At 44.8% G+C, this 26,124-nt stretch overlaps 1 protein-coding gene across 5 annotated transcripts in view; it reads right to left on the bottom strand.

The window, feature by feature from the left end:
* The window catches only part of NHSL1 (NHS like 1), a gene marked incomplete at both ends in the record, with an annotated part of 202,397 nt that overhangs the window by 9,366 nt on the left and 166,907 nt on the right, over positions 1–26,124 (bottom strand). For 3 of the 5 annotated variants that reach the window (XM_080941498.1, XM_080941499.1, XM_080941502.1), the window contains 3 exons: positions 8,251–8,382; positions 12,531–12,723; positions 23,991–24,115. In XM_080941498.1, the coding sequence (XP_080797624.1) occupies positions 8,251–8,382; positions 12,531–12,723; positions 23,991–24,115 (450 nt within the window). The remainder of the gene's footprint in view (positions 1–8,250; positions 8,383–12,530; positions 12,724–23,990; positions 24,116–26,124) is intronic. The other 2 variants (XM_080941500.1, XM_080941501.1) reach the window with 1 other exon arrangement.

A 26,124-nucleotide genomic window follows, 5' to 3' on the forward strand; every position in this document is an offset into this window, starting at 1 on the left:
CAAATATAATCAGATACCAACCAAATAATTCTATCAGAGTGTAAGATATGGAAATTCTTTAACGTGATGCTCACATACATCACTGCGTCATCTTGGGATGGGGGGGTTGCGGGTCATGTGAGTAGGGAAAGCTGGATGGACTTTAAGTGGGGAGGGAGGGAATATTAAAAACACTAAGACCCAGTGTTTGCATCTTAATTAAGCAGCACTTTGCTCTGTCAGCTGGTGGGGGAAAGGCCACACTGTTTGAAACAGCCATAGAGGGTCATATTTTACAGTTACCTAAAACTATTAATAATGTATGTTATATATACATACATATATACATATATATCTCGATCGCTTGGGATAATAATGCTCCCCCAGTGAGCTATACAGTAACTAACAAAGTCCTCAGTACCAGGCAGAAGAAACCTCTTTTCAAGCTGTTGGTCAGAGTGACTCCCCAAACAATAATATAAGGTATTGCTGTTGCCTCTGGTTGCCTCCCAGAAGTCGAAGGTAAGTTTTTATTGTTGAAAACATCACACACTTCGAACACAGGACTTGGAGGAATTAAACGGAAAGCCTCCTTCGAGGACTCCCCTTCATAGGACCGTGCGATGCAGGCTGCCAGAGGAGAAAAGCAATCAACAGTCCTACCCAGCTGTGGTACTTAACAAACTATGACAATGATCATCATGAAAAAATATCCCTGAAGATGCAACAGTGGCCAACAGCTGTCTCATTGGCCATAAGGGCATGTACTGGCTGGTTTTGTGTCAACTTGACACAAGCTGGACTTATCACAGAGAAAGGAGCCTCAGTTGAGGAAATGCCTCCATGAGATCCAGCTGTAAGGCCTTTTCTCAACTAGTGATCAAGGGGGGAGGGCCCAGCCCATTGTGGGTGGAGCCATCCCTGACCCAGCCCATTGTGAGTGGTGCCATCCCTGGGCTGGTAGACCTGGGTTCTATAAGAAAGCAGGCTGAGCAAGCCAGGAGAAGCAAGCCAGTAAGTAACATCCCTCCATGACCTCTGCATCAGCTCCTGCTTCCTGACCTGCTTGGGTTCCAGTCCTGACTTCCTCTGGTGATGAACAGCAATGTGGATGTGTAAGCTGAATAAACCCTTTCCTCCCCAACTTGCTTCTTGGTCATGGTGTTTTGTGCAGGAATAGAAACCCTGACGAAGACAGAGCTAATCGGCAGGACGTAGCTGAGGGCCAGTACACCTAATCAATTATCTGTGACTAGCGAAGGTCATGGATTTTATTGTTCCCGCTTCCCTAGGCTGATATAATTCCTGACTACATTCTAAACACACATCCTTATACCCAAGACAGGTGTAGCTTATACCCAAGAAGATTCTTTCTGTATCAGTAGACGACTATTAAAGAAATCCACAACTGGTAAAATGCTGGTAACAACTGACTGTGGGATGCTGGACACAGCTGACACCCCCACCCCCACCCATGTCAGGAACATCTGTGAAGAGGGTGCAGAGGACCAGGAGGTCTGCTCCAGGATTAAGTCCTGTTTCACCCATGGACTCTCGATAATATGACGACCTAACTAAAACTCCAACAAAGAGAACACCAGGTGGCGTCCAGTGTGGGTGGGGGAATTCTCAGGGGCCCCAGTCCTGATGAAGAGCAATGAATGACTGCTGAGTTATCCCCCTGGATGAACCAAGTGGTCCATTACCAAAGGATCAGTCTTTAAAACATATGAAAGAGCAGGAATCCAATATGGATGCCTCCTCAGAGGCTCTGCCAGAGCCATACTGATACAGAGGATGATGCTTGCAGCTAACCATCGGACTGAACATGGGGACCCCAATGAAGGAGCTAGAGAAAGGACTGAAGGAGCTGGAAGGGTCTGCAACCCCGATGGGAAGAACAAAATGATCAACTAACCAAACCCACCACAGCTCCCAGGGACTAAAACACCAACCAATGAGCACACATGGAGAGACCCATGGCTCCAGGTGCATGTGCAGCAGAGGATAGCATTCTCTGACATCAGTAAGAGGAGAGGCCTTTAGTCCAGCAAAAGCTCATTTTCCCAGTGTAGGAAAATGCCAAGGCACTGAGGTGGGAGACGGTGGTTGGGAGAGAGAACCTTCATGGAGGCAGTGGGAGGGATTGGGAGAAGGGGATAACATCTGAAATGTAAATGCAGGGAATATCCTATAAAAAATTTAAAAACCATATGAAAGAGCAACATCAAATGAACTCAGCAGAATGCATCTACATATTCATAAGTGTATAACACACATGCACACATGCTTGAAAGGAACAACGAATTTGGAATGGGGGTCATGGGAATGATTGGAAGGAGGAGGGGGATACTGTATATATAGGTATATATAGTACACATATGACATCTTGAAAGGTAAGTTTAATTTAAATAGAGTAGTAAGAAGAAAAGGTGATTTTTTTTTCCCTACTCAAATGAAATGGAAAGGAACAAGTTATAGGTCATTGGGTATGCTTTGGAAACAAACACTAAAGGAGTCAAGACCCAAGCTTTTCTGAGCACTGTTGTCTTACAAAGGACAAGGGTCGGGATAGGGTTCATAAGAATTTTCCCTGCCCCACAAATCATAAACATGTCATAAAGATGGACATGTTTCCAATTGTGTGTGTGTGTGTGTGTGTGTGTGTGTGTGTGTGTGTGTGTGTGCGTGTTCTCATCATCCTCAGAGAGGTCACAGTGCAAGGAAGGCTACCCTAACAAAAAAGCCCTATCTTCACTGTGACAATGGAGACTCTTTTTACACCCGTGCTATTAGCAAAGATGGCCTATCACCTTTTTCTACCCTCTGGCAGGGATTCACCAAAAACAGCCACACAGACATATACATAAAGGAATCTCCCAGAAGGAGGGCAGGTGTTACAATTCAGCCTCACTGATATCAGACCCTTGGAATGAGACTCCTGGCTAAGAGAGACCTCACAGTGTTTAATGAAGGATATGTGGCCCCTGCACGCTCAACATGCGGCACTAGGTCAGTAAGGGAACTATCCGAGAGAATGCCTGGAGAGAAGCTGTTTCTGCACAAACTGATTGGCTGTGGTGATGCGGAAGCGTTGGACTATTATAGGACCAGAAGCTAATCCCCTCATCTTAAGGACTTCATCCCCATGAACAGCAAATCCCTGTCTGTGTCTGTGTTAGAACCAGCACCCTGGGACTAATAGATAAAACCTTTGGGAATCTATTAAGCTACCAGACCACTAACTTCTACCAACCCAAAGCTAAGAGCATCATAAAGACAGCAAGCGAGGTGCAGAGAGAAACGCTCCCTCTTTGTGACTGCTGTGAACACCTCTCTGGCACACTCACCAATAGATTTTAAACTTGGCTTCCTTAAAAAGTCTTCTCTAGTCTGCAAAACTGTAAAACTTCACAAAGCTGCTTCTGTGTTGAACCATAAAATTTAGGGTAATTTAAATCTTAGGCCATGTTCATGTAAATTTGCATCTCAAATAAACTATTTCTTATTCCTGGAAAGAAGGAAGGGAGGAAGGTGGGCCCGTGGGCAGGAATGGAGGGAAAATATCTACTCTAAGGAGAGAAAAGTACAAGGTTCAAAATATTTGGTGGCCTGAAATATGCACCAATCTTTAAGTCAGTATTTTAAAAATAGAATGTAATAAAGGCATTTTGAGAAGCTATATGGAAACTTACTACTGTAGAAGCTTAGACAGACAGACAGATATATAAAAGGAATTTAAATGTAGTTACCACATAACACAAGAGAGAATGCCCCAACTAGACATCATATACCACCAATTAAGAATCCTAGAACCAGAAATCGGTTATATGTTTTTGAATTAATGGCCAAAGGGGACCTTCAGACCCTCTACCACCACTAAACATCACAGGCTATGGCCAACATTACTGGTTGTCTTCTACACCACTGCTGAAAACACTTCATACGTGTGGCATTACGCATGGAGAAATCAAGATGGCACCCAACTAGAGTCTTCCCTTTTACGGTATGTTTACAGTACAAAGTACTGCCCATGCGACCTGAAGACAGAGACTTATCAGCGTCATCCAGCCATGAACTCTCTGAGCTACGGCAGTGATCATGATCACTCTGCAAAACACACTGCTATAAAGTGACAGGAACGACCAACCACCTGCTGACCAAGTTAAGAATATGAGATGGAACCCGTGTCTGTCTGACACTGCTAGAGTGGCCAAAATAAACCTACTACTAGCTAAAGGAATGTAGCAAGTAAGGACTCCTACTGACATTCCCATAGACAAGTGCTTTGCTCAACCTTCAGTAAAACTTCAAGTACATGGGAAAGGACACAGAGACCCACAACTGGACAATATGTGGAGGGAGAGACTTTGGAGAGTTAGTTCTAAGTGGAATGTTTTCATCATCACCACCACCACCACCACCCCCCCCCCAAAAAAAAAAAAAACCCTGGGAGCTATTCAGAAAAGAAGATAGAAAGGTTGTAAGGACCAGAAGTAATAGGTGCTTCTAAGGCAGCAATGTCTTCTGGACCCAACAGGATTGATGTACCTATGAGATCACTAGACTGTGGCACCGAAGGCGAGGCCTGCGCAGGTCCAGGACAGACAGGCTCCCACACATAACCAAGAAGTTCTGTACAACTGATACTTGCTAGGAGAGGGAAGACCAGGTTTCTCCAATGCCGTGACAATGGATCACTTTAGTCAGGCTCCGGAGCAGTCGGCCAACACAAAGCACACTCCATGTTGTTGCTGTTTGTGTGTATTCGTGTGTGCACACATGTGTGCTTTGTCTTGTTTTTGAAAAAGGACATGATGGGTGGCTGAGGAGCCCGAGAGGTTCTAGAAGAATAAGAACGTGATCAGAATATATTGTATGAAAAAAACTGAGAACTAAAAATTTAAAGAGTTGTTATCTAATTGATTCTTTTTCAACCAGTTTCCTTCCATTGTAGCTCAACACTGCCTCACGCTTTCTGTGTTGGTGTGGTAACCCTGAATTTGCACATGCTAGTAAAATCCCCTAACACTGAGCTACAGTCCGAGGTCCCCTCACCTAATTTTGTATTTTTAACTTTGAGATAGTCTCACTGAGCTATATAAAACGGCCTTGACTTCCTCCTGGAGTCCAAGAAGACCTTGAACTTGTTACTCTCCGGCCTTGATCTTCTGAGTAACAGGATCACAGGCCTGAGTCACTGGCTTTCAGACCCAGTATTCCACGATGCCACCCAAGTACGTCACTGACCCTCTGGTTGTCTCTTGACATGGGAAAGGTTGTAGAAAAGACAACACAGGGAAAGCGATGCTCCTTCCAGCAAAGCAGCAATCCCAGTCACATGCAAAAGAGAAAGGGACTTTTCATCAACTAGAAATGATATTATAGTGGCAGAACACGGGACCGCCCTTGATGGATGGAGGCTGAGCTACTGGCTCCTCCTGATTGGTCCAATAATGGAAACGACTGAAGATTTTAGTTCTCAGGCCACAGGGTTGGCTCTGCAGTTAAGAACACTGTACCCCGGTTCAATGCCTACCACCTACATAAAAGCTTACAACCAGCTACAAGAACTCCTGTCCTGAGGGACAGGATACTCTCTTCTGACCACCACAGACACTGGGAATATGTTGTCTATATATGTGTGTGTGTGTGTGTGTGTGTGTGTGTGTGTGTGTGTGTGTGTGTATGTATGTATGTATGTATATGCAGGCAAAACATTAATATACATAAAATAATAAAATAAATCTGGCCCCCATCCTAACTCTCGGGTTTTAGGTTTAGTATAACAGACATCAGAGGACAATTCAAATAGAATGCTTGTGTAGATCTGCATCTTTATTGTGGCTAAACTATCCTTATATACTTCTGCACAAAATCATCTAGAAACCACTATTTTGGCTGGAAAGGCAACCTTAGTGGCTTACAAAGAGCCTAACTGCCCGATCACTCCTTTGAGGCACATCTTCTGAAAAAGCCAGTTCGTAAAGAAAAGGTTACGTGGAGCATCATGGGAGAGGAGCCCCACTAAACAACAGCTGCTCATATGAATACTGATCATTTTCCCACAGGCGTGGCCTGTGACCTCAAGAGGAGAAAAGGCTTGAAAGAATGAGATACAGCTCTTGTCAGTAATGTATAGATTCACAGACAGTTCATGGAGGGCTGGGATACCATGTGTGTGAACCAAAGAGAGGCATGAGAAACTCCATTAATGTAATTCAGTCTTGTGTGCTCTGGTGTGTGTGTGTGTGTGTGTGTGTGTGTGTGTGTGTGTGTGTGTGTGTGTGTGTGTGTTGTTTTTGTGGACAGTTCTGCTTCAGTGTCCCAAGTGCTGGGCCTCATTCCGTAACCAGTGGCAATTCTACGGCTTAAACCATCCAAGTGCACATCACTACCCCTGGTTCTGCCTTTGTTCTATTTTTGTTTGTTGTTGTTCTATGTTTGTTTTCTTTTCATTGTGTGGGATGTAGGCGTGTGGGGTTGGGGGTGCTATGTACTTGAGATTGTGAGTGCCCATGGAGGTCAGAGCTGTGGGATCCCAGGCAGGTATGGGCCACCACTGTGAGTGAAATCAAGTCATATATTATATATATACATATATTATACACATATATTATATATTGTATACGTTATATAGAATACATGTTATATATTATATATAATACATGTTATATATTATACACACACACACACACACACACACACACACACATATATATATATATATATATATATATGAATGATTGCTTTCACTCCCTTTGCCTTCAAGTAATTTCTCCAGACCCTGCCTTTGGTTTTAAAGCCTTGAACTGGAACCAGGTCACTGGAGGTAATTGAGGCAAAGCACCTCTGTTCTTACCCAAGTGTTTCTGCAGGGGGAGAGGATAAACACTCTGGGACTAGATGGCAGTAAAGGAGAAAATGCCAGTTAAGAAAGAGTGGGTCTGCCTTTCCTCCTACAAGCCATTTACACTGTGACCCTGGAGGAAAGTGAATGCAGGTAAATCTCTGTAGCCTGCTAAGCTAAGCTGGGATCTCAAGGCGCCGAATTAATATGTCAGTATTGCTAGGATAAGCTCATTCTGACTAAAAGACTTGCAAGCAATTTCAGAGATAATGATTCCTGCATGTCTCGAGTGTAACCTTCAACAGTAAATAAAAGTAAATTAAAGCATCAGGTTAGGTGGCCAGAGAATTGGCCCAGCAGTTAAGAGCACTGACTGCTCTTACAGAAAACCTGGGTTCAGTTCCCAGCACCCACATGGCAGCTCACCGTTTTCGATAACTTCAAGACCTGACACCCCCCCCCCCCCATACAGACACACATGCAGGTAAAACACTAGTGCACATAAAATAAAAATAAATATTATAAAAGACAAAACAAAAGGCCATCAGGTTAAAGTACATATTATGAAGGAAGCCAACCGGCTAGACAAATGTGGAAGAATTTCAAGACAGTAATATGCCCTAAAGTAACAGTGGCCATTACTGTGTGAAAGGGACCAGGTACATCCTGGAAATAAATTCATTTGGTCCCCGAACAGTGAACTCTGTGAAGGTCACCATCCCGTTTGTTGAATAGAAGGGGGTCCGGAGAGGTGGGGTTATGTGTGTATGGTTATCCGTTCAGGGGATAGAGTTGCTGCTGCAGCTGTGCTGGGCCCACTGATGCACAGGGGAGGAAGGCACATTATCTAGAATACGGGAAGACAAGCATGAACGTAACCGGGAAACGAACGGCGAGCTAAACTTCTCCACCAGCCAGATTTGTTTCTAAATTAAACAGAGGAAACGGTGAGACTGTTTGCTTTAGACAGAGGTATTACCAAACACAGATGACCGTATTTTATACTTCCGCTAAGTGTCCTTATTACATGAGTGTCATGGCAACTTTCTCTGTCACCTCAGACGGCTCCCTCTAAAGACAACATGCCACCAGCATTTCCAGGATTAGAAGGAGATTTTTAGTTTCAAGGACCCAAGATCCAAACAAAAGATCTAGATAAAAAACAAGCTGAATCGTAGATAGAACCCATGCTCAAGGTCCCTGAAGATAATAATGAAATTCTCCATTTCCATCTGTGCTAGGGCTTCCAGAACCCTCTTCCCCATCCTTCTTTCCCAAAGCATATCCACCTAAGACCTCCTTCCAAAAGCTGGCTATCAGGACGTGTGGATTTGACAGCATCACATGGGGGCCGGGGTGGTTAGTGTGGTAAATTCGAGCAGCAAGGGAGGAAGACAGAATGCAATGCTGGTGAGGCATACCTAGCTCCTTCTGAATGATGTCAGGGATTCCTGAAATAGTCTTTCTCCTTTTGACTTTCTTCGGTCGTCTTACCAGAGTGTCAGGGTAAATTAGAGACCGCCGAAGGCTGGCCTGACGGTCGAAATTCTCCCCTAATGTGGAATAGTAGAGCAAGAAAAGCGATGTTATCGTCAAGCAAGCTGACACCATGTGCGTTCTCCGAGAGGCTTGTAAAATGAGAAGAAAGTATTAATCATGAGGTTAGGCAGTCACATGGAGGATGGAGGCTGAAGGGCAAAAAAAAAAAGAAGAAGAAGAAGAAGAAGAAGAAGAAGAAAAGCACATTATCGTTAGTAGACGATTTCCAGCACCGCAAAGTGCTTCTTTGTCACTTGGGAACGAATCGCCCAGCAAGTGACTGCTTAGTAGAGCACTTTGATCACCAAGATCAGCCTTTCTATCGGCGTGTGTTCACAGCAACGGTCAGGCTGTGCTTGCCTAGTCATCTCGCAGAGACTAGTGCCTTGTGAGTGAGCAACGGCAAGTTGAAGTCTGCGCTTGCCAAATGCCGGTCAAGGTTAGCAATCTGGATGGGGTGTGGCATGATGACAGCAGTGGGTCTCGGCCTGTGAGCTGTGACCCCTTCGGGTTGGCTGAATGACCCTCCCATGGGGGCCGCATATCAGACATTTACACTGTGACTCATGACGGTGGCAAAATTACAGTCATGAAGTAGCGACTGATTTTACGGTTGGGGGTCACCACGACATGGGGCACTGCATGAAAGGATGAGAGGCAATTTTAATGGAAACCAAAAAGCCTCATAATGATAAAGCTGAACTCTTCCTTTCTTGTTCACAGTGTTTTTAAGGTGCTGGGGCTTGGAGCCAGGGCTCTTACACACGATGGGCAAGCGCTCTACCAATGAGCTGCATCCTCACTTCCTATCAGCATCTTTAAAGTTAATCCCATTGCAAGACCCCAGTACCACACCCACAGTCTTCCCAGAGTTCAAGCAGATTAGCATGTTATGGAGAACTCGAAAATAACAAGGTCCCTGACAGAATCAGTTTCAGACTGATTAAAGGAAAAACTTTTGATTAAAGGAAGTTTTGCAGTGTTTTGCCTTTTTACATAGTGACTATCTTTAAAATGAGATTTTAAAAAAAACCACATATTCACACATTTCTATCTTCATCTTAATCATGAGAAATGTATAAAATTCTCATTCTTGTTTAGTAATTCTACCATAGCTTCAAAGTGGATGTGTGTTAGATACACACATAGGAATGACGTGTGAGCCTGGTCCCGTTAAAACAAGCTAAAACCATCCACCGAGGAGCAATCTAATAAATGCTTGTAAATTTGACAATCTTTGCAACTTTGCTCTGAATAGAGAAAAACAGATGGAATTCGAAGCAGGCCCTGAGATGTTAGTGGGTACCATCCTGTGATTAAACAGGCCATGTAGACACAACAGCTTAAAAGGTGCCTAAAAATGGAGGCTGTTTAGTGTTTTGTTAGTGTCCTGCGGCAAAGAAAAGACACTCCTTCTATGGAGACATTAAAAACAGGCAAAAGTATTCCTAGAAAGCTGTATCTGTCTCCAGGCATTTTCCCCACTATGGGGAAGCAGGGTGTGTGTGTGTGTGTGTGTGTGTGTGTGTGTGTGTGTGTGTGTGTGTGTGTACCATTCAAGTACTAAGAAAATTAAGAAGTAAGCCATATAAGGATGGAATTCCTTCTACAACATTCACACTGTGACCCTAAAAGGCTATGTCACAATCCATTAACTAGAGGCCGACTTCTCTACCCTGGTGTCCTCAACAGCAATCACCTAACGTTCAGTGCCACGTAGTCAGGAGATAATCGGTCCAGTCGAACTGCTCCCTTTCTCTCCTACGCAGCATCAGCTCAAACACTGGTACAAAACAGTTGGCCGGTGCTTTCTGGGCGTGCTGACCCACACGCTTATCTTTTAGGTAGAAGACTAGATCCACGTGGCAGATGATGAGAAATGGTCACATGTTCTTTTTATTGAAAACGTTTCCCCTCCTGAACCTTTAGAACATACCAAGTCTCTACAAGACTGTAACTGAAGGGATTAGATCCCCGTTCAGGCCAGAGGATCACTTTGTTTCTGCTCTGCATCCCCAGGCCTGGGAGGCTGGGCTTTGGCTGTGAACCCTTACATGTATTGGCATTTGGTTTTATGAAGATTCAAATTACGGGGTCATAATCACCCAAATTAACAAGCATGTGACTATTTCCTACAAGCAATGGCATTTCTGTCTAAAGAAATCTGGGGTTTTAGAAAGGTATAATTTGAAGAGCAGGAGAGTAAAGAACCCCGTGCCAGTGCAACCCCCCCAAAGTGAAAACCTTAAACTTAACGCTTCTTTGGACCAGATTAGAGAGATGCATATTTTAGAGGCCCGTGTGTCTATGTGACACACAGATCCAGAAAGCAGACTAATATGTATATAACTGTCAACGCTGACATCCTGCGAAAACGCTCACAACTCACACTGTGTTTTCTAGGACTCGGGCTGTGCGCTGTGTCCTTGTTCGGGTTCATTCACCTGGTGTGGATGGCATTCAAAAGCCTCCTTCTGTATCTACGCAATCCAAATCCACCTCAGCTACCGAACTGGTAAGAATGAAATCTCAGAGAAACAGCTCGGTGATCCGTCTGGTAGGGTGGATTTCACTGCAGACACTTCTTTATGCTTGAAAACCTTTAGTAGCTCCATCTCAAGGCAGAATCTTTGACTCCAATTCTTTTTATCACGTTATGATATGCATTAGCTTATAACATTATGTTGATGCTTTTAATCCTATATAATTAATGTCTTTTTCATTTAATTACCTTGTAGAAAATATAAGCATACCGATGTCTAATGAAATATCAGTAAAATATCCCTGTTTTGCAGCATAGTTACTTAAACATACAGTTCTTTAAAGATATGAGCTAAGTGAAAAGAAGGTGTGCTCATGGAGGCCAGCAATGCTATTTACAAAGAAAACGGATTAAAATGTCATGCTGTTTCTTTAAGGCTTAAGTGTGTAAAAATATAAGAAGTATATATACATGGGGTTGAAAATAATTCATGTACTTATTAATCAAGTTTCATTGGAAATTCTAAATATAACTTCTGAACACACTCTAAGACATTTTTTTTAAAGACATCATATCTAAATGTTATTAACTCTTGCAAGTTTACGGGTACCATGGCAACAAGCCTTCCAGCAGCAATAGTCTCAGAAGATAGAAGGATGCTAAAGGGTTTCATCCTAATTGTTAATGAAAACTGCTTTCTTTTGGTCAGCCAGATTTACGGACATAGGGACCAGGCTATGTGTAGATTTTGTCTGTATGACACTCATCAATTATTTCTATGTAATACATGCTTGTTTAGATGGTAGATGCTACCAGTGTGTGTGTGTGTGTGTGTGTGAGTGCGCGCGCGCGCATATCCCCTGAGGATTAAACTGGGGGGGGGCGGGGCTCGTCCAGTCACTGTCAACTCTTTAACTACTTTGTGTTCTTCCCATACTGCTGACCAACTCTCTTTGCAGGTTGTAGAAGGGATAAAGATAACAAATTTGATTCTTTTTAATAGTTCTTCTAAAGCTGTGAAGTTCAGCTTGGAGCTCTCTGTGTTTTGTTATTTGTTGCCTTAATCATCAAAAAAGGTTGATGATTCAACCTGGCAATTAGCAGCCAATTCTTAAAGTCATTCCCTTGGTAGAAATGGATCTTTATTTAGGCTTAAGACTCAAATTATAGAAACCAGGGCATACTTTTATCATTCTACTAAGTTTTGTTTTTAAAGATATGCTTTAGTTATTCATTTACTAGATGCTTTTCTCTCAAAAACTCCCTTCATTTTCTATTTGAACAGACAAAGTAAGAAAATCAGAAACATAATGATTTTTTTTTTTCATTTCTAGAAATATTTCTCATGGGAGTATACAGTTTTTTTGCAGCTAAGGACCACATTTATGGGAGATCACCTACATAACCAAAATCTTAGCTAAGAAAAGTGCAATTCAAAAGCCATCTTTTACACGAATTGGCTGAACCACAAAGTTCTCTGACAGAACATTTGTTGTAAGTCTCCTTATCTAACAAACAACAGGTGTTTTTTATGCATACACATATGTAGCTCAAGTATTTCCCCAATCAAACAAGGAACAGGAGGCTAGATACATAAAGAAAATGCTCACAGCATAGAGCGAACAAAGCCACTGTGCTCTCCCAAGCACGCCCGGACTCTGTCCACACCACCAAGCATACCGGTTATGTTAATGGGAACTACATCAGCCTGGACTGTCTGGGCTTCCTGTCTCGTCTTCTCCTCTGGTGTTGGCAGCGGCAGAGACTTGGTCCAGTTCGTCTGGGTATGAAGGTCAGAGAAGTCACCTGAGGTTGGCGTTTTAGGTCTCCTGATACCGATAAATCTTTCTTCTTCAGATGAAGAAAGAGAATACTGCAGAGAGAAGGGAGGTGGGTGTGTAAGTAGTTAACAGGAACAGTTACAAATACAGTTGTTTTTTTTTTTTAATAAAATTAAGACTAGTTCACAGCAAGTCCAAGAACGGTCCCTTTTAAGAACAGAGCAACAATCTTCTCTTGCACGTGACCTTCCACATATATGACCCACCCTGCCCATGGTCTGGAAAATCTCAATATGGCAGAAGGTTCTGCAGACCTGCAGACACTTCACAGCCTCCCAGCTTTGTTTTATTTTTTTTTAAGCTTTGTTAGGAAGAGGTTGCATTGTTTTCCTTCTGCACCCGGAGGTACTTACTCTTCATTCGTAATGAATGTACATGGTAATGACTGTTGGGTAGAATACCAGTGAGCACGGCACACACAGCAAAGCGAAGCCCATGGACTGAAAACTCGCCAATTTTTCTTTTATTGCAAAAAACCGATAACAGTAACAATAATAAAAACATCATGGGGATAAAAAATATAAATCATATCATTAAATATCTGAGTATCAACTTTTACTGCCGCTACCTTACAAAACACGAAAAGAACATGTAGTTTGTTTTCCCTCCAGGGAAAATGTGGGTTAGTATTTGTGACTTGAAAAATACACTGAATGTGTTGAGCACGTGTCCCTGACCACTTATTTGGCAGCACTGTTCTGATGAGACCTTTCACAGATCCCTTAGAAAATTCCCAGCAAGATGGTTCAGTAGGTAAAGTACTTGCCACTAACTCTGATGCCCTGAGTTCGATCCCCGGAACCTACATGAAAGGAAATCATCGAATCTTTCAACTTGTCCTCTGACCTCCACCTACACACTGTGGCTGTGTTTGCTCACACATGTACAAAAATAAACAATATTAGGATTATCAAATGGATTTCTGAGGTGTCAGAAAGTTGAGACCACAGAAGCAAATTCACTTGTCATCTTTTTTTGCAGTTTTGACATTCTTGTTAAGTCTGACGGATAACATACATTTATCTATCTGCAAGGTGCAGACACACACAAATGCAAATTAAAACTGGTTTTCTTTGAGAATTTTCATGGCAGTTTGGATAAAAGTCACGTGTCTGGTGCGGAATCTCGAGCGAGCTAGAAGCTTACTCCAGCAAAACAAACAGCTTGAAATACAGCATTAAATTTGGAAGGTCGTAAGAACCAGTTCCTGTCTAAAGAGCTGTGAACAGAGGAAGAAAAGTGAAGGTCTGGACTCATGGAGGACAGAGGAGCTTGTGACACAGCCAAGGACTGGGGGACAAACACCCCTCTCCCTAGCACCCTGAGGAGACTCTGCAGGCCCACTAACCTACTTTCCTTTCAGATGGCTGATGATGTCAGAGACCACAGCTTTCACAGAACTTCCCTGCAGTTTTGGTTGCCATGGGAAGAACCCCAGAGCGGTTAGAGGGACAACTCACTCACAAAGCAAACCATGTTACCAAGCTCTCTTCTCTGGTGAGCAAATTTCCCAGGCAAGCGGAATGCAAAAGCAATATGCAAATGTGGCTGTTTCCCCAGTACCACCCTCTACTAAAGAAAAGGCCAGGGAAGGATCCAACTCCCAGGCCCCATCTGCTTATAAACACCACAGGGACCAGGAAAGCCCTGCCACGTCTTTCCCGTGGTTTCTATTAAGGGTTCTGTATGATGTCCACCCCATGTGCCAGACCCCTGCTTCCCAGCTTCATGCTGTTAACCAGTACTGGATTCTTGGGAGGTAGGTCGTGGTGAGGATGGGACTCTGTGTCCTTCCTTCTCAGGAATGTTTGCCTTCTGGCCACAGGTGAATGGTTTTGTTTCATTCCTCACTGATGCTGTAAATTGTTGCCTCTCCATAGGCCCCACAGGCCTTTTTGCAACACATTATTTAGTATTAGATGACAATCTTAGTCCAAGTTTTACTGCTGCAATAAAACACCATAACTAAAAAGCAAGTTGGGGAAGGAAAGGGTTTATTCAGCTTACACTTCCACATTACTGTTCATCACTAAAGGAAGTCAGGACTGGAACCCAAGCAGGTCAGGAATCAGGAGCTGATGCAGAGGCCATGGAGGGATGTTACTTACTGGCTTGCTTCCCTGGCTTGCTCAGCCTGCTTTCTTATAGAACCCAGGTCTACCAGCCCAGGGATGGCTCCACCCACAATGGGCTGGGCCAGGGATGGCTCCACCCACAATGGGCTGGGCCAGGGATGGCTCCACCCACAATGGGCTGGGCCCTCCCCCCTTGATCACTAGTTGAGGAAATGCCTTACAGCTGGATCTCATGGAGGCCTTTCCTCAGCTGAGGCTCCTTTCTCTGTGATGACGTTGTGTCAGTACGATGACCCCTGGTTACAGCAGCAGCCCGGCAACTGGTCTCCTCCCTCTGACTTGTTTATCACCCATTTCTTCTCCTCCCTCATGCAGCAATATATCCTTTTTTGCAGACCGTAAGGCACGCTGTGGTACTCCTCTCCCCAAACCACCCTCCTGAACACCTACTATGAATATTAGGCAAGTCAAAGATGAAGATACATCAGAAGCAGGCATTGCAGTCGTGAAGAAATGGGTGGTGCGGTTATTAATGTCACCCCTTTAATAAGTAACATGATACAATGAAAAGAACTTGAATCTAAGAGGCTCTTGACCCATCCCCTCCCTGATGCCAATTATGTGATTATTTGAGAGTATTAAAACACCCACTGCATGGGATTCTTATGGAAAATGGAAGCCGACATGGGACCAGATTCTGGAGATGTTCTAAAGTACATTGCTAGGATTAGAAAGCCAGGAACTGCCTGACTCATGATAGGACGCACTGAGGACCTATGAAGCCGGGATAATCAGATCATTTTTTATAAAGTAGCTGCCAAAAGCACTCAAATCCATCGCTTCGGGCACAGAACTCCATGTGGGCAGGATCAGAGACAGGATGATTGGGAGGGTGGCTAAGTTTTCATAAAACAGACATTGTCTATTGTGGCACTTTTCTTTGATGTCCGGGCTGGAAAAGTTTACCAAAAGTAATCATCTTTATCCAGGCACAGGGCATGGTGATCTGGTCACTGTACACAGTGAAAGAAAAGAGAATGTCAGGAAAAGATGATGTCCCGAGTTTCGGCACCAATGTTAGGAAAAGGATGAAGAGAGCTGTGTGTGTGGGGGGGGGGGGGAGGATATGCTCCATGGGGGTGCAGCAAGGCCTGGGGGTAAGGGGGATGCCTCTGGCGGACCATGTTGGGAATCCCTTTCCCCTGAGGGACCAGCCACATGAGGGTATAGTACAGAATAGAGTTTATTCAGGGCATGGGGAAGGGAGTTAAGAGGGTAGTAGAGGCAGAGAGAGGAGAGAGAAGAGGTGGGCCATGAGCATGTGGAGGGGGGGGAGAACGGAATGGGGGGTGTAAAGGGGCAATGGGAAGAAAGAACATGAGGGAAAGAGAGAGAGGAAGGGGAAAGCAACCCCCTTTACAGGTATCTGTGGGGTGGGGTTTATAGAATCCCAATATACAGGGCTTCACAGACATTTATATACTTAATTTTATAACACTTGGGGGAGGGGGGCATAGCACAGTGATATCATCTATCTCAAAACTCCAATACTTTTGAAAGCAAGGTCAGTACTATTAATAATTACACAGGAGAGCAGCTGCGGACCAGGGTTGTCCCCTGTGAACCACATGTGTTTTTATCTCTTTACAGTTACAGGAACCAAAGCTCCAGTAAGGAAGCAAAGGAACCAGCCTGAACAGGTGGGGAAGCCACCCAGGCCTGTGCTCTCTGCAACCTGTGCAGAGGAGCAAAGGAGCCTCCCGCTCAGTTACAGCCAGGAGGGAGGCTCCTGCTGTTTAATTCACAGTCTTCCTTTGATTTAAGTATTTCCTTTAACAAAGCCTAAAACACCCCCGGGGTGCCAGTTCAAAAAATAACAGGAAATAGGAAAGACAACTTCAGTCTCGGTAACTACCACCAAGGCCAGCCATTTATTGCCAACATTCCAATCCAACGCATCACTGCGAGGGTAAATTTTATATAAGAGGTTGAGTAACTGGCACCTGGTGCCCTTTCTCTAAGACAATGGGGCCTCTGTGTGTGTTTCCCAGAATCAATGAACTCACCATCAAATGCAGCCTCTCATAGGCAGCACCTGCAGAACCCCCCATCTTCTTGCAGGCAGCATTTTGGCACCTGTAATGGCTCACCCTTCAAACCTAACACACACCGAACGAACGGGATGCTGAAAGGAAAAAGGTCAACCCGAGAACAAAGTGACTTGTTTCTTGATTTGCAATTGAGGCATAAAAGCTTTTTCTAGAATTTCTAGAATTTCAAAATCCCCTCTGCTAGCAGCAGCTTCCCTCGGGCAGGTTAGCTTGCTTTTTAGGCTCACAGCACTGATGACTGGGAGGAATCTTTTTATTTTCCTTGCCACTTTCGCTCTCAAGGACCTGTGGCTCTCATTAGCAAATTACCTTTCCTCATCCCTTAAACTGAATGTAAAGCTTATACTGGGTACAAGTTTTTTCCACAAGGATAATTAAGGCTAATTATTCTAGCACAGTTAGCCAGAGTAAAGAAGCTGAATGCCTGCCCTCCAGGTTCTCTTGTCTAAAGGATCACCCCTTGCCCTCTGCCCTGTCAACAATTTTCACTTTTGGACACAGCTCCCACAGTGTCTAAAGGATCACCCCTTGCCCTCTGCCCTGTCAACAATTTTCACTTTTGGACACAGCTCCCACAGTGTGATGTTTGCAAACCAGAGGCTCTCGCTTGACCTTGTGAAGCCTAAGCCATTTGTTAACTTGTAAACTTTCTGTATTCTTCACCCTTCTCACCCTGTTGCCCCAAACCTCCCTAGAAAACAGAAAAGGGGTTTCCCTGTGGTATTTGCCCTCAAGAATGGCTTCTGCAAGCTCTGAAGTTTTTCTGCCTGGTGTTGAGAGTAAAGTTTTGTTTTGCTGGGCCTTATGTTCCTTCTATGATTACAGTGTTGGGATTCTGTAAACCCCACCCCTCAGTTACCTGACACTGTAAAAGGGGGCTGCTTGCCCCCTCCTCTCTCTTGCTCTCCCACCTTTACTCCTCCTCTTCCCCCCTCTCCACTTGCTCATGGCTGGCCTCTACTCCTCTATTCCTCTCTCTCTCTCTCTACCACCCTCTTAACTCCCCTATGACCTGAATAAACTCTATTCTGCATTATACTGTTGTGTGGCTGGTCCCTTAGGGGGAAAAGGGATTCCCAACATGGGCCCCCAGAGGCATCTCCCTTGCCCCCAGGCCTCGATGCACCTCCATGGGCCATATACACCCCCCCTCCGCCCCATACTCTCTTCATCCTTTTCCTAACATTGATGCCGAAACCCAGGACCGTCCTCTTTTAACAACGCTGGTGCCCTGTGTAAGAAGATTAGATTTTCTCACGACCGATATCTTTTTCTTTTCATACAGGAGCCCATCTGGAGTGAAGCATCACCCCAGTGGCTCTACAATTGAGGCCATTCCTAAGCTATAGTCTAGTTTGTGTATCAGGTTCTGCTGGCCCATGCATTCAGGGTCCACACTGCAAGATTCCTGCCTGCCAGCAAATCAGCACAAGCGGTTTCCCTTCCTCTTGTTCTTCTGTTTTTCAGTCACCATAGCTACTAATGCTTGACCCAGCCTCCATGGTCCTCTTCCAGTTGTCCCAAGACAGAACAGAGCAAATGCGTTCACTTCTCTATGGAGCTGACTGAGTTAGTTCACTCTGGAAGAAATGACAGTGCTTGTGCACCGAGGACATTTCTTCATGTCATATTTCTGCTCGTTCACACTATGCTAGAGCCTCCTGGTATAGATCATGTATGTTCCGTACTAAACTTACTAAATTTAGTGCCTTACTAAACTTGGTTCTTTTGTCTGCTATAGTAATTTTAAAATTCCATCTCTTACCCCAAATAGAAAAGCTGCTCAATTCTACATATTAACTTCATACCTTCCTAAATCAGTGAATTGCATTACTTATAAGAATTCAAAGTTTGTATGGTTCTGAATGTTTCAAGTATACATATTTAAATCTGCCAAGAGAAGTAATACGACCACAAACTTCCCAAATATTGTGTTTATCATATGGGAGGCAACTTCTGTTTGTTCTGTGCCGTCGGGTACTTCGCACAGGGTCTCACAGGAGTGCTAAGCAAGCATGCAGTCGCTGGGGGCGGGGCGAGCAGCTCCTGCTGGCTATACTGCCTTTCTAATGGTGCTGGGCGGTTCTTTCCACTCAACGGTAGTAGCAATGCTGGCGCATCCTCCTATGTCCCATTCTGACAGGGTCAGAACACATAGCAAGGCCAAAAAACAACCTTCAGGCCTGGCTTCTCTCCTTTCATCTTGGGTCCAAGAGACAGAGCTCAGCTCATCAGATTTGCACGGTGAGCATTTTGCCCTCTGAGCCCTCTCCCTAGCCCCCATTTCAATTGTCTGTGCCAGGAATTCAGCTGGGAAGTAGACAATTTGCTTAGTGTGTTAAAGGTTCTAGGTTCTACTTCCAGTTCTGCTTTAAATAAAAGAAGAAAAAAAAGAGAGAGAGAGAGAGAGAGAGAGGCTGGAGAGATGGCCCAGTGGTTAGAGCACTGGCTGCTCTTCCAGAGGCCCCGAGTTCAATTCCCAGCAACCACATGGTGGCTCACAACCATCTGTAATGAGATCTGATGTCCTCTTCTGGTATGTCTGAAGACAGCTACAGTGTCCTCATATAACTAAAATAAATAAACATATCTTAGAAAGAAACAAGTGAGAGATTTTCTATTATACACTCATGGTGGTTTGAATATGCTTGACCCGGGGAGTGACCTTTAAAGTCGGTGTGGCCTTGTTGTAGGAAGTGTGTCACTGCGGGGGTGGGCTTTGAGAGCCTCTTCCTAGCTGCCTGGAAGACAGTCTTCTGGCTGCCTTCAGATGAAGATGTAGAACTCTCGGCTCCTCCAGCACCATGTCTGCCCGAATGCTACCATGCTTCCTGCCATGATGATAATGGACCGAACCTCTGAACCTAAAAGTCAGCCCCAAGTAAATGTTCTTTATAAGAGTTGCCTTGGTCATAGTGTCTCTACAAAGCAGTGAAAACACTAATTAAGATACCATGCAACAAGTAAAACTCATTTACCCACTCTTTCTCTCCCTCCCCCTCCTTCTCTCCCCTCCCCCTCCCTCCCTCCTCCCATCCTTTCTCTCTCCTTTTCCTATTCCCACTCCTGGTGGTGAAATTTTCTGGCAGTGAGAGGCAACGATCCGATGTGCCCTGTGCCCTTTGCTGAAGCATCTGGTGGAGTGGTGTGGGGGTCACTGAGATGGAGAACCCTGTAGTGACTGGGCCTCTGTTGTGTTTTTAAGGGGATTCTGAGACTCCCCTTAAATTTGGACAAGTCTGTGGTATGGGAAATTGGGGCAGTTAGCAGACGAATGTTTAAGTTCAGGCAAAAAGGATTATATATTTAGATCTGGGCGAGGTTGTACACACCTTCGCTGTCAGTTCCCAGAGAGCAAAGCAGGGGGACTGTCATGGATTCAAGACAGCCTGAGCTACACTTCAAGTTCCAGGTGAACTTGGTCTACAATTCGAGACCCTGTCTTAAAAAGAAATGTAGAGAACTTCCATGCGTGGGATTCGAATCTGTTCCAGGGGAGCAGAGGGCATGGTTTGAACCTGTAGGAGAAAAAACATCTCTGACTGGGAGGTCGAGGGAGCCAGGAAGGGGTGTGGTGCCACAAAAGCTAAGGGGACACACTAAGATTCATAAGCGCTGTCAAACGCAAGATGAATTCTGGGAACCGCTGGTTTGGGGACCATGGAAGTGACTACTGGACACGAGGGTGGTTTCGGTAGTGGGCTGAGGACAGAGGGTTAGAGGGCGTCCATGAGACCGTGAACAGAGGCAGTGGGACACGTAGTCTAGACAGCGCTTTGGAGAAACAGAAGGAAACTCTGGTGGAATTGGAGGGAGATGAAGGTCAGAGGAAGGCTCCTTCAAGACGAGGGAAGACTCAGTGCGTTCGCACAGTGGTGGTTATGATGCAATCAAGGGCTCATTAGGCCAAAGGGGGAGGGGCAGATTGGACGTCTGATGTCCCCTAGGGACTGTCTTTATTTGTCCCACTGGGAAGACACTGAGTGCCTGCCGAATGCCAGGCTCTAAGCTGGTCACTTGGAATATAATGGGAGGGAAAAGGATTAGGACGGTTTACCCACGGTGGTGGCAGGAAAGGGTTGAATGTATCTAGGAACAGGCACACACGGAGCAGTCACACAGTTTGCCTTGTGATTGCTTTGGTTTTTCAGAGGCTGCACCAGACACAGGGGCGCAGGGTTTGGAGATGCAGGAAGAGGTGACATACAGCGGCCCTGGTGCCTTTCTTCAGCTCTGATGAGCTAGAGAGGCTACAACGCAAAGCAGGAGGAAACCTGGGCCAGACGGGGGCGGGGTGTGTGCTGGTCAACTGGCAGCAGAAACAGCAGAGCTGGACGAACACACAGAGATGGAGATGAGTCACATCGTGGGAACGGAAGGAAGGGGTAAAGGTACAGAATGGGGTCTGGGCTAGGTCCGCCTAGTAATGAGAAACAGCGATGTAAAGAATTCTTGGGATGAGCATTGAGAAGGATTGAGTTGAACAACACAGACTTATCCTCAAGTGTTTGACTCCAGCAAATCCCATAGGTCACACTTCAGAAACAGATCTAGAACCTCTACCACTGCCACTCCTGTCCCTGTCCCCGTATGTCCCTGGATTACACACACACACACACACACACCCCATCACACCCCATCCCACACATACACACACACCATCTCTCTCTCTCTCTCTCTCACACACACACACACACACACACACACACACACACGCACGCACGCACGCATGCACGCACGCACCATCACACACAATAATAAATAAGCATTAAAGTTTTTAAAATGGAAAGAAAAGAAAGAACATGTAGGCTTGAGGAGCTAGGTCTGTGGTCCCACTTTCTGGTTCCAGCTTGTCTTAGTCAGGGTTTCTGTTCCTGCACAAAACATCATGACCAAGAAACAAGTTGGGGAGGAAAGGGTTTATTCAGCTTACACTTCCACATTGCTGTTCATCACCAAAGGGAGTCAGGACTGGAACTCAAGCAGGTCAGGAAGCAGGAGCTGATGCAGAGGCCATGGAGGGATGTTGCTTACTGGCTTGCTTCCCCTGCATTGCTCAGCTTGCTTTCTTATAGAACCCAGGTCTACCAGCCCAGGGATGGCACCACCCATAATGGGCTGGGTCAGGGATGGCTCCACCCACAATGGGCTGGGCCAGGGATGGCTCCACCCACAATGGGCTGGGCCCTCCCCCCTTGATCACTAGTTGAGAAAAGGCCTTACAGCTGGATCTCATGGAGGCATTCCCTCAGATGAGGCTCCTTTCTCTGTGATAAGTCCAGCTTGTGTCAAGTTGACACAAAACCAGCCAGTGCACTGGTCCAGGAGTGAAAATGCATCCAAATCTTGCTGCAGTCAGAGGGAGTAAGCAGCCAATGAGAACTCAGAAACCAGGTGTCCATTCTACTAAAGATCTAGGGACCCATCACACTTGGATCCTCACACCTTACCCAGCCAGGCCACTCCTAGACACCCTTCCAGCTCATTCCTAGGCACTGCTTCTGGACCCCTCTTTGGCTTTTCCTCCTGTGTCGACCAGTGGAAGGCTGAGGTCCACCTGACTGCACATGGGTCTCAGTGTACACGTCACCACTGCTTTTCTAGTCTCCTTATTCATACCAATAGAGAGGAATAGGAGCTTTTGGTATTCGAGAACAGATCCATTTTGAAATGGCTACCTGAGCCATTCTATAACAATAAACAGCCATGTTACTTAGCAAAAACAAAACAAAACAAAACAAAAAAACCCTAGGCTAATATGTAAACATATCCTTAAGGAAATACAAAAAAACTATTCTGTGATTAAAAATCCAGGTAAGGAAGAAAGCAATGGAAAGTTGGCATACTTTTGTGGTCTCTGAAGTATCGGCATGTTATAGACTACCACACACTCCAGACACACACACCACACATTCTAGACACACACACCACACATTCTAGACACACACACCACACACTCCAGACACACAAACCACACACTCCAGACACACTGACCACACACTCCAGACACACAAACCACACACTCCAGCCATACACACACACCACACACACACACACACACACACACACATGCAGACAAAGTAAAACAATAAAAATAGATCTTTAAAAATGTGCTTTCTGAGCCAAACCTTACTTTCTTTAATTAATTCCATTGTCTGGCCACAACATTTAATAAAATGAAAAGAGAATGAAAACAAAAATCTCCACACACGTTCATTCTTTCGTGTGTATTTAGAACTGAGGAAGTATTCACTGTGATGTCTGTGTGTATTATAACAGATGGCATGAGAAAAAGGAACCCAAAGGTGCACAAAGTCACCAGCTGAATTGGAAGCTTGAGAAAGTATTACTTATACATCTGGCCTGGATCATAAACCACTTTTGAAATAGTAGCTTTTACTTTTTTTGCTAGGGTCTGAATGTATGGTTTACAGCTCCGAGGCCCATGTTTGCAAGCTTAGGCCTAAGAGGACAAATTTCGGGTGTGCTCTTGAAGGGAACAAGATAGTTCTTGTTGGAGACACCCGGCTAGTCCCTGGCATCGGTTAATGAGATGTGAACTGTTCTCTGGCACATTTTTTCCTCTCACTGCATCCACCAAGATGTGACAATCAGGAGGACAGTCACCAGAGCCCATGCCATGTCTGTAATCCCTCAAACTACAATCTACACAGAACTCTCCCAGTCAGAAGCAGCCGTCTTTGGCATTTCACTACTGCTGAGGTCTCGCTGACTGCAACAGAGCTCTTTGAGAGATGACTGAGCTTCCTGGTCACAAAAAACAAAACGCTTCTGAAAGACATCTCTGCCTCTCAAAACATATGTAGAGTACATATTGCTGTTGTGCATTGCTTGGGTCCTGAACTCACCTCTCTTTTTTATAAGAAGTAGAAGAGTTTTACATTGGAGGAGAAATTGAAGAGACAGTATTGAGAGTTTCTGACGGGCTCTTCCAACCATTTCCCCTAAGATCATAGAGTCGGGGTACTTTTGTCAAAACCGAGAAATTATCCTAGGGCATGAGAGTACTCAATCAGAATGGTTTATCTGAGTCTGTCAGCTTTCCCCTGCTACAGGGTGCCATGCGGATGCTGATGCTGAACATGGCCTCACCTTTCGGTCCGTTTCTGCATCTTCCTCTTGATAATCATCGCATGGGCTGGAGCTAGCTGCAAAGGTGGGTCCCTGAGAATAGTACTGAGAACTTCGGCAGCCATCTCGTCTCAGCTTGTCACATTCTGCGGGGGGGACAGGCAGCAAGGGAAGAAGTCATCAGAAGGCACAATTTCTCATGAATCCTCTTTATTTAACTTTTTAATATTATAATATTATAATATTATCCCAAGAAAAACGGAATTTCAAGATAAGGATGGTTAAGGCACTAAACATTACTTCAATGCACTTCAAATGGGGCTTCAGAATGCGGCGAATACGGGAAACACTTGTCAGCGACGCTGTTAGTGGAAACTGAAAGCCGGCATTATCAGAACTCATGTTCAGTAGGCTAGGCAAGGGCACGGTGAGCTCAGAATTCTACCCCAGGGCCTTAGTTACTGAACTAGAATTGTTCTAAGAACTGCCGATTATGTTGCAACAGCTTTCTAAACCCAAAACACAAGTGGTGGCCAAGCCTTGCTTGCTTCTAGGACTTAGGAGATGTGATATTGGGAAACCCTATAATAACTGTGATCTCCCTTACTTTACAGGAAGGCAGGGTTGGGGGATGGAGATGGGAGGGGAAGACAGGGCGGGGTAGGGGGAGAGCCCAGGACACTGGAAATGAAACACACAGTTCTGGAGATTCCGGGCAGGTGCCACACCACTCGGCTTGCAGTTTGGTTTTAATATCAATTATGTTGTGGGGTACTTCATAAGAAGCTGCGTGCCAGCCTGAGATGTCTGCCGGGCCACAGCGGAATGGCTGACAGAGGCATGGTCCACAGGCTCTAGGGAGCAGGAGGCTGTGTTTGCAAAGGGAAGCCACTACAGGGGGACTCTCATCATCTGGGCTAGTGGGTGGAAAAGTCAGTGGGGGCCTCTCAAAGCACCAGGTCCTTTTCTGCTGCTGGCCAGACTCATTGAAGGAGCAACTTCCAATCAAGAGGAGCTGTAATGTGGTTCCCTTAAAACCCAACTTTCTAAAGCAGGGGGAAAAAATCTGTTCTGAATGTTTCTCTTTACAGGACTTTTTAAAACCTTACACCTGAAGGCACCAAACTAATGGCTTCCCATGGCACCTGGGTAGCACTGGACCTACGACTGTCCCTCAGTAGAGAAGGCAGGCACTTCTGTGGAAGACACAAATATGAGGCTCTTGTTGTTGTTTTTAAACAGAGTCTAAAAGTCCTCATACTTTATTGCAGTGGAGTGGATGGAGGAGGTCTCTAATTCAGAACTGTGAATCTGAATTAACAAGACAAAATACAACAACAACAACAAAACGTGTCTATACAATAGTCATGAAGGTATTAGAAACGTGTCGAGGTAAACAGAAAATGAACATCGTGAGAAAGCTAAGTAAGAGATGGGCTGGCAGCCATTTTAACATACTCTGAAGAGCGATCTTCAAGTGCCTGAAACTTCTGAGAACCAAACAACTTTTAAAATTACATTTACTTATGCATTTATTTGTCACGTATGTGTAAATGAAACTTCACTCATGATCTAGCCCCATACAAAAGAACATGTTAACAATTCCCGAACAGTTATCACTGTCTCTAAGGTAAATTCAAATGACCTATGTCCTCATTCTACTGAGGTGATGTCACAGGAAACACGCAGGGAAGTTTCCAAATGGGATTCTCCAAAGGTTACTGGGATTCTTAAATATTGGATTTGGTTTTCTTTTTGATATCTACCTTATTGGAGGGTTAAAAGCAGTAAGACTCAATTCAATAGTTTTAAATACCATATTTTAGCACAACCCAGTGTGTTCAGTACTTAATTTTTGCTATTAAATTCACTTTCCTTTAGTCCCAGAAATAAACTGTTTCAACCGTCTCTGTCACACTGAGTCTTCTAAGGGCTGGAACAAACATGGCCACTATAAACCATTAGCATCTACAGCTACATATGCAACGCAGGCAGTCAAAAACTTGACAAATATGGGAAGCCAAAGCCTTTAAACTAAACTCTTGGTCACAATCTTCTTTTCTGGGCACACTAATTAGGCATGTGAAGGTCTGAATGGTAGCCACACCTGCACTCAGAGGGTGGAAGCAAGGATAAATGTTCACAGCCAACCTGG

This window comes from Micromys minutus, assembly GCF_963924665.1.
Source record: "Micromys minutus genome assembly, chromosome: 30".
Lineage (NCBI taxonomy): Eukaryota > Metazoa > Chordata > Mammalia > Rodentia > Muridae > Micromys > Micromys minutus.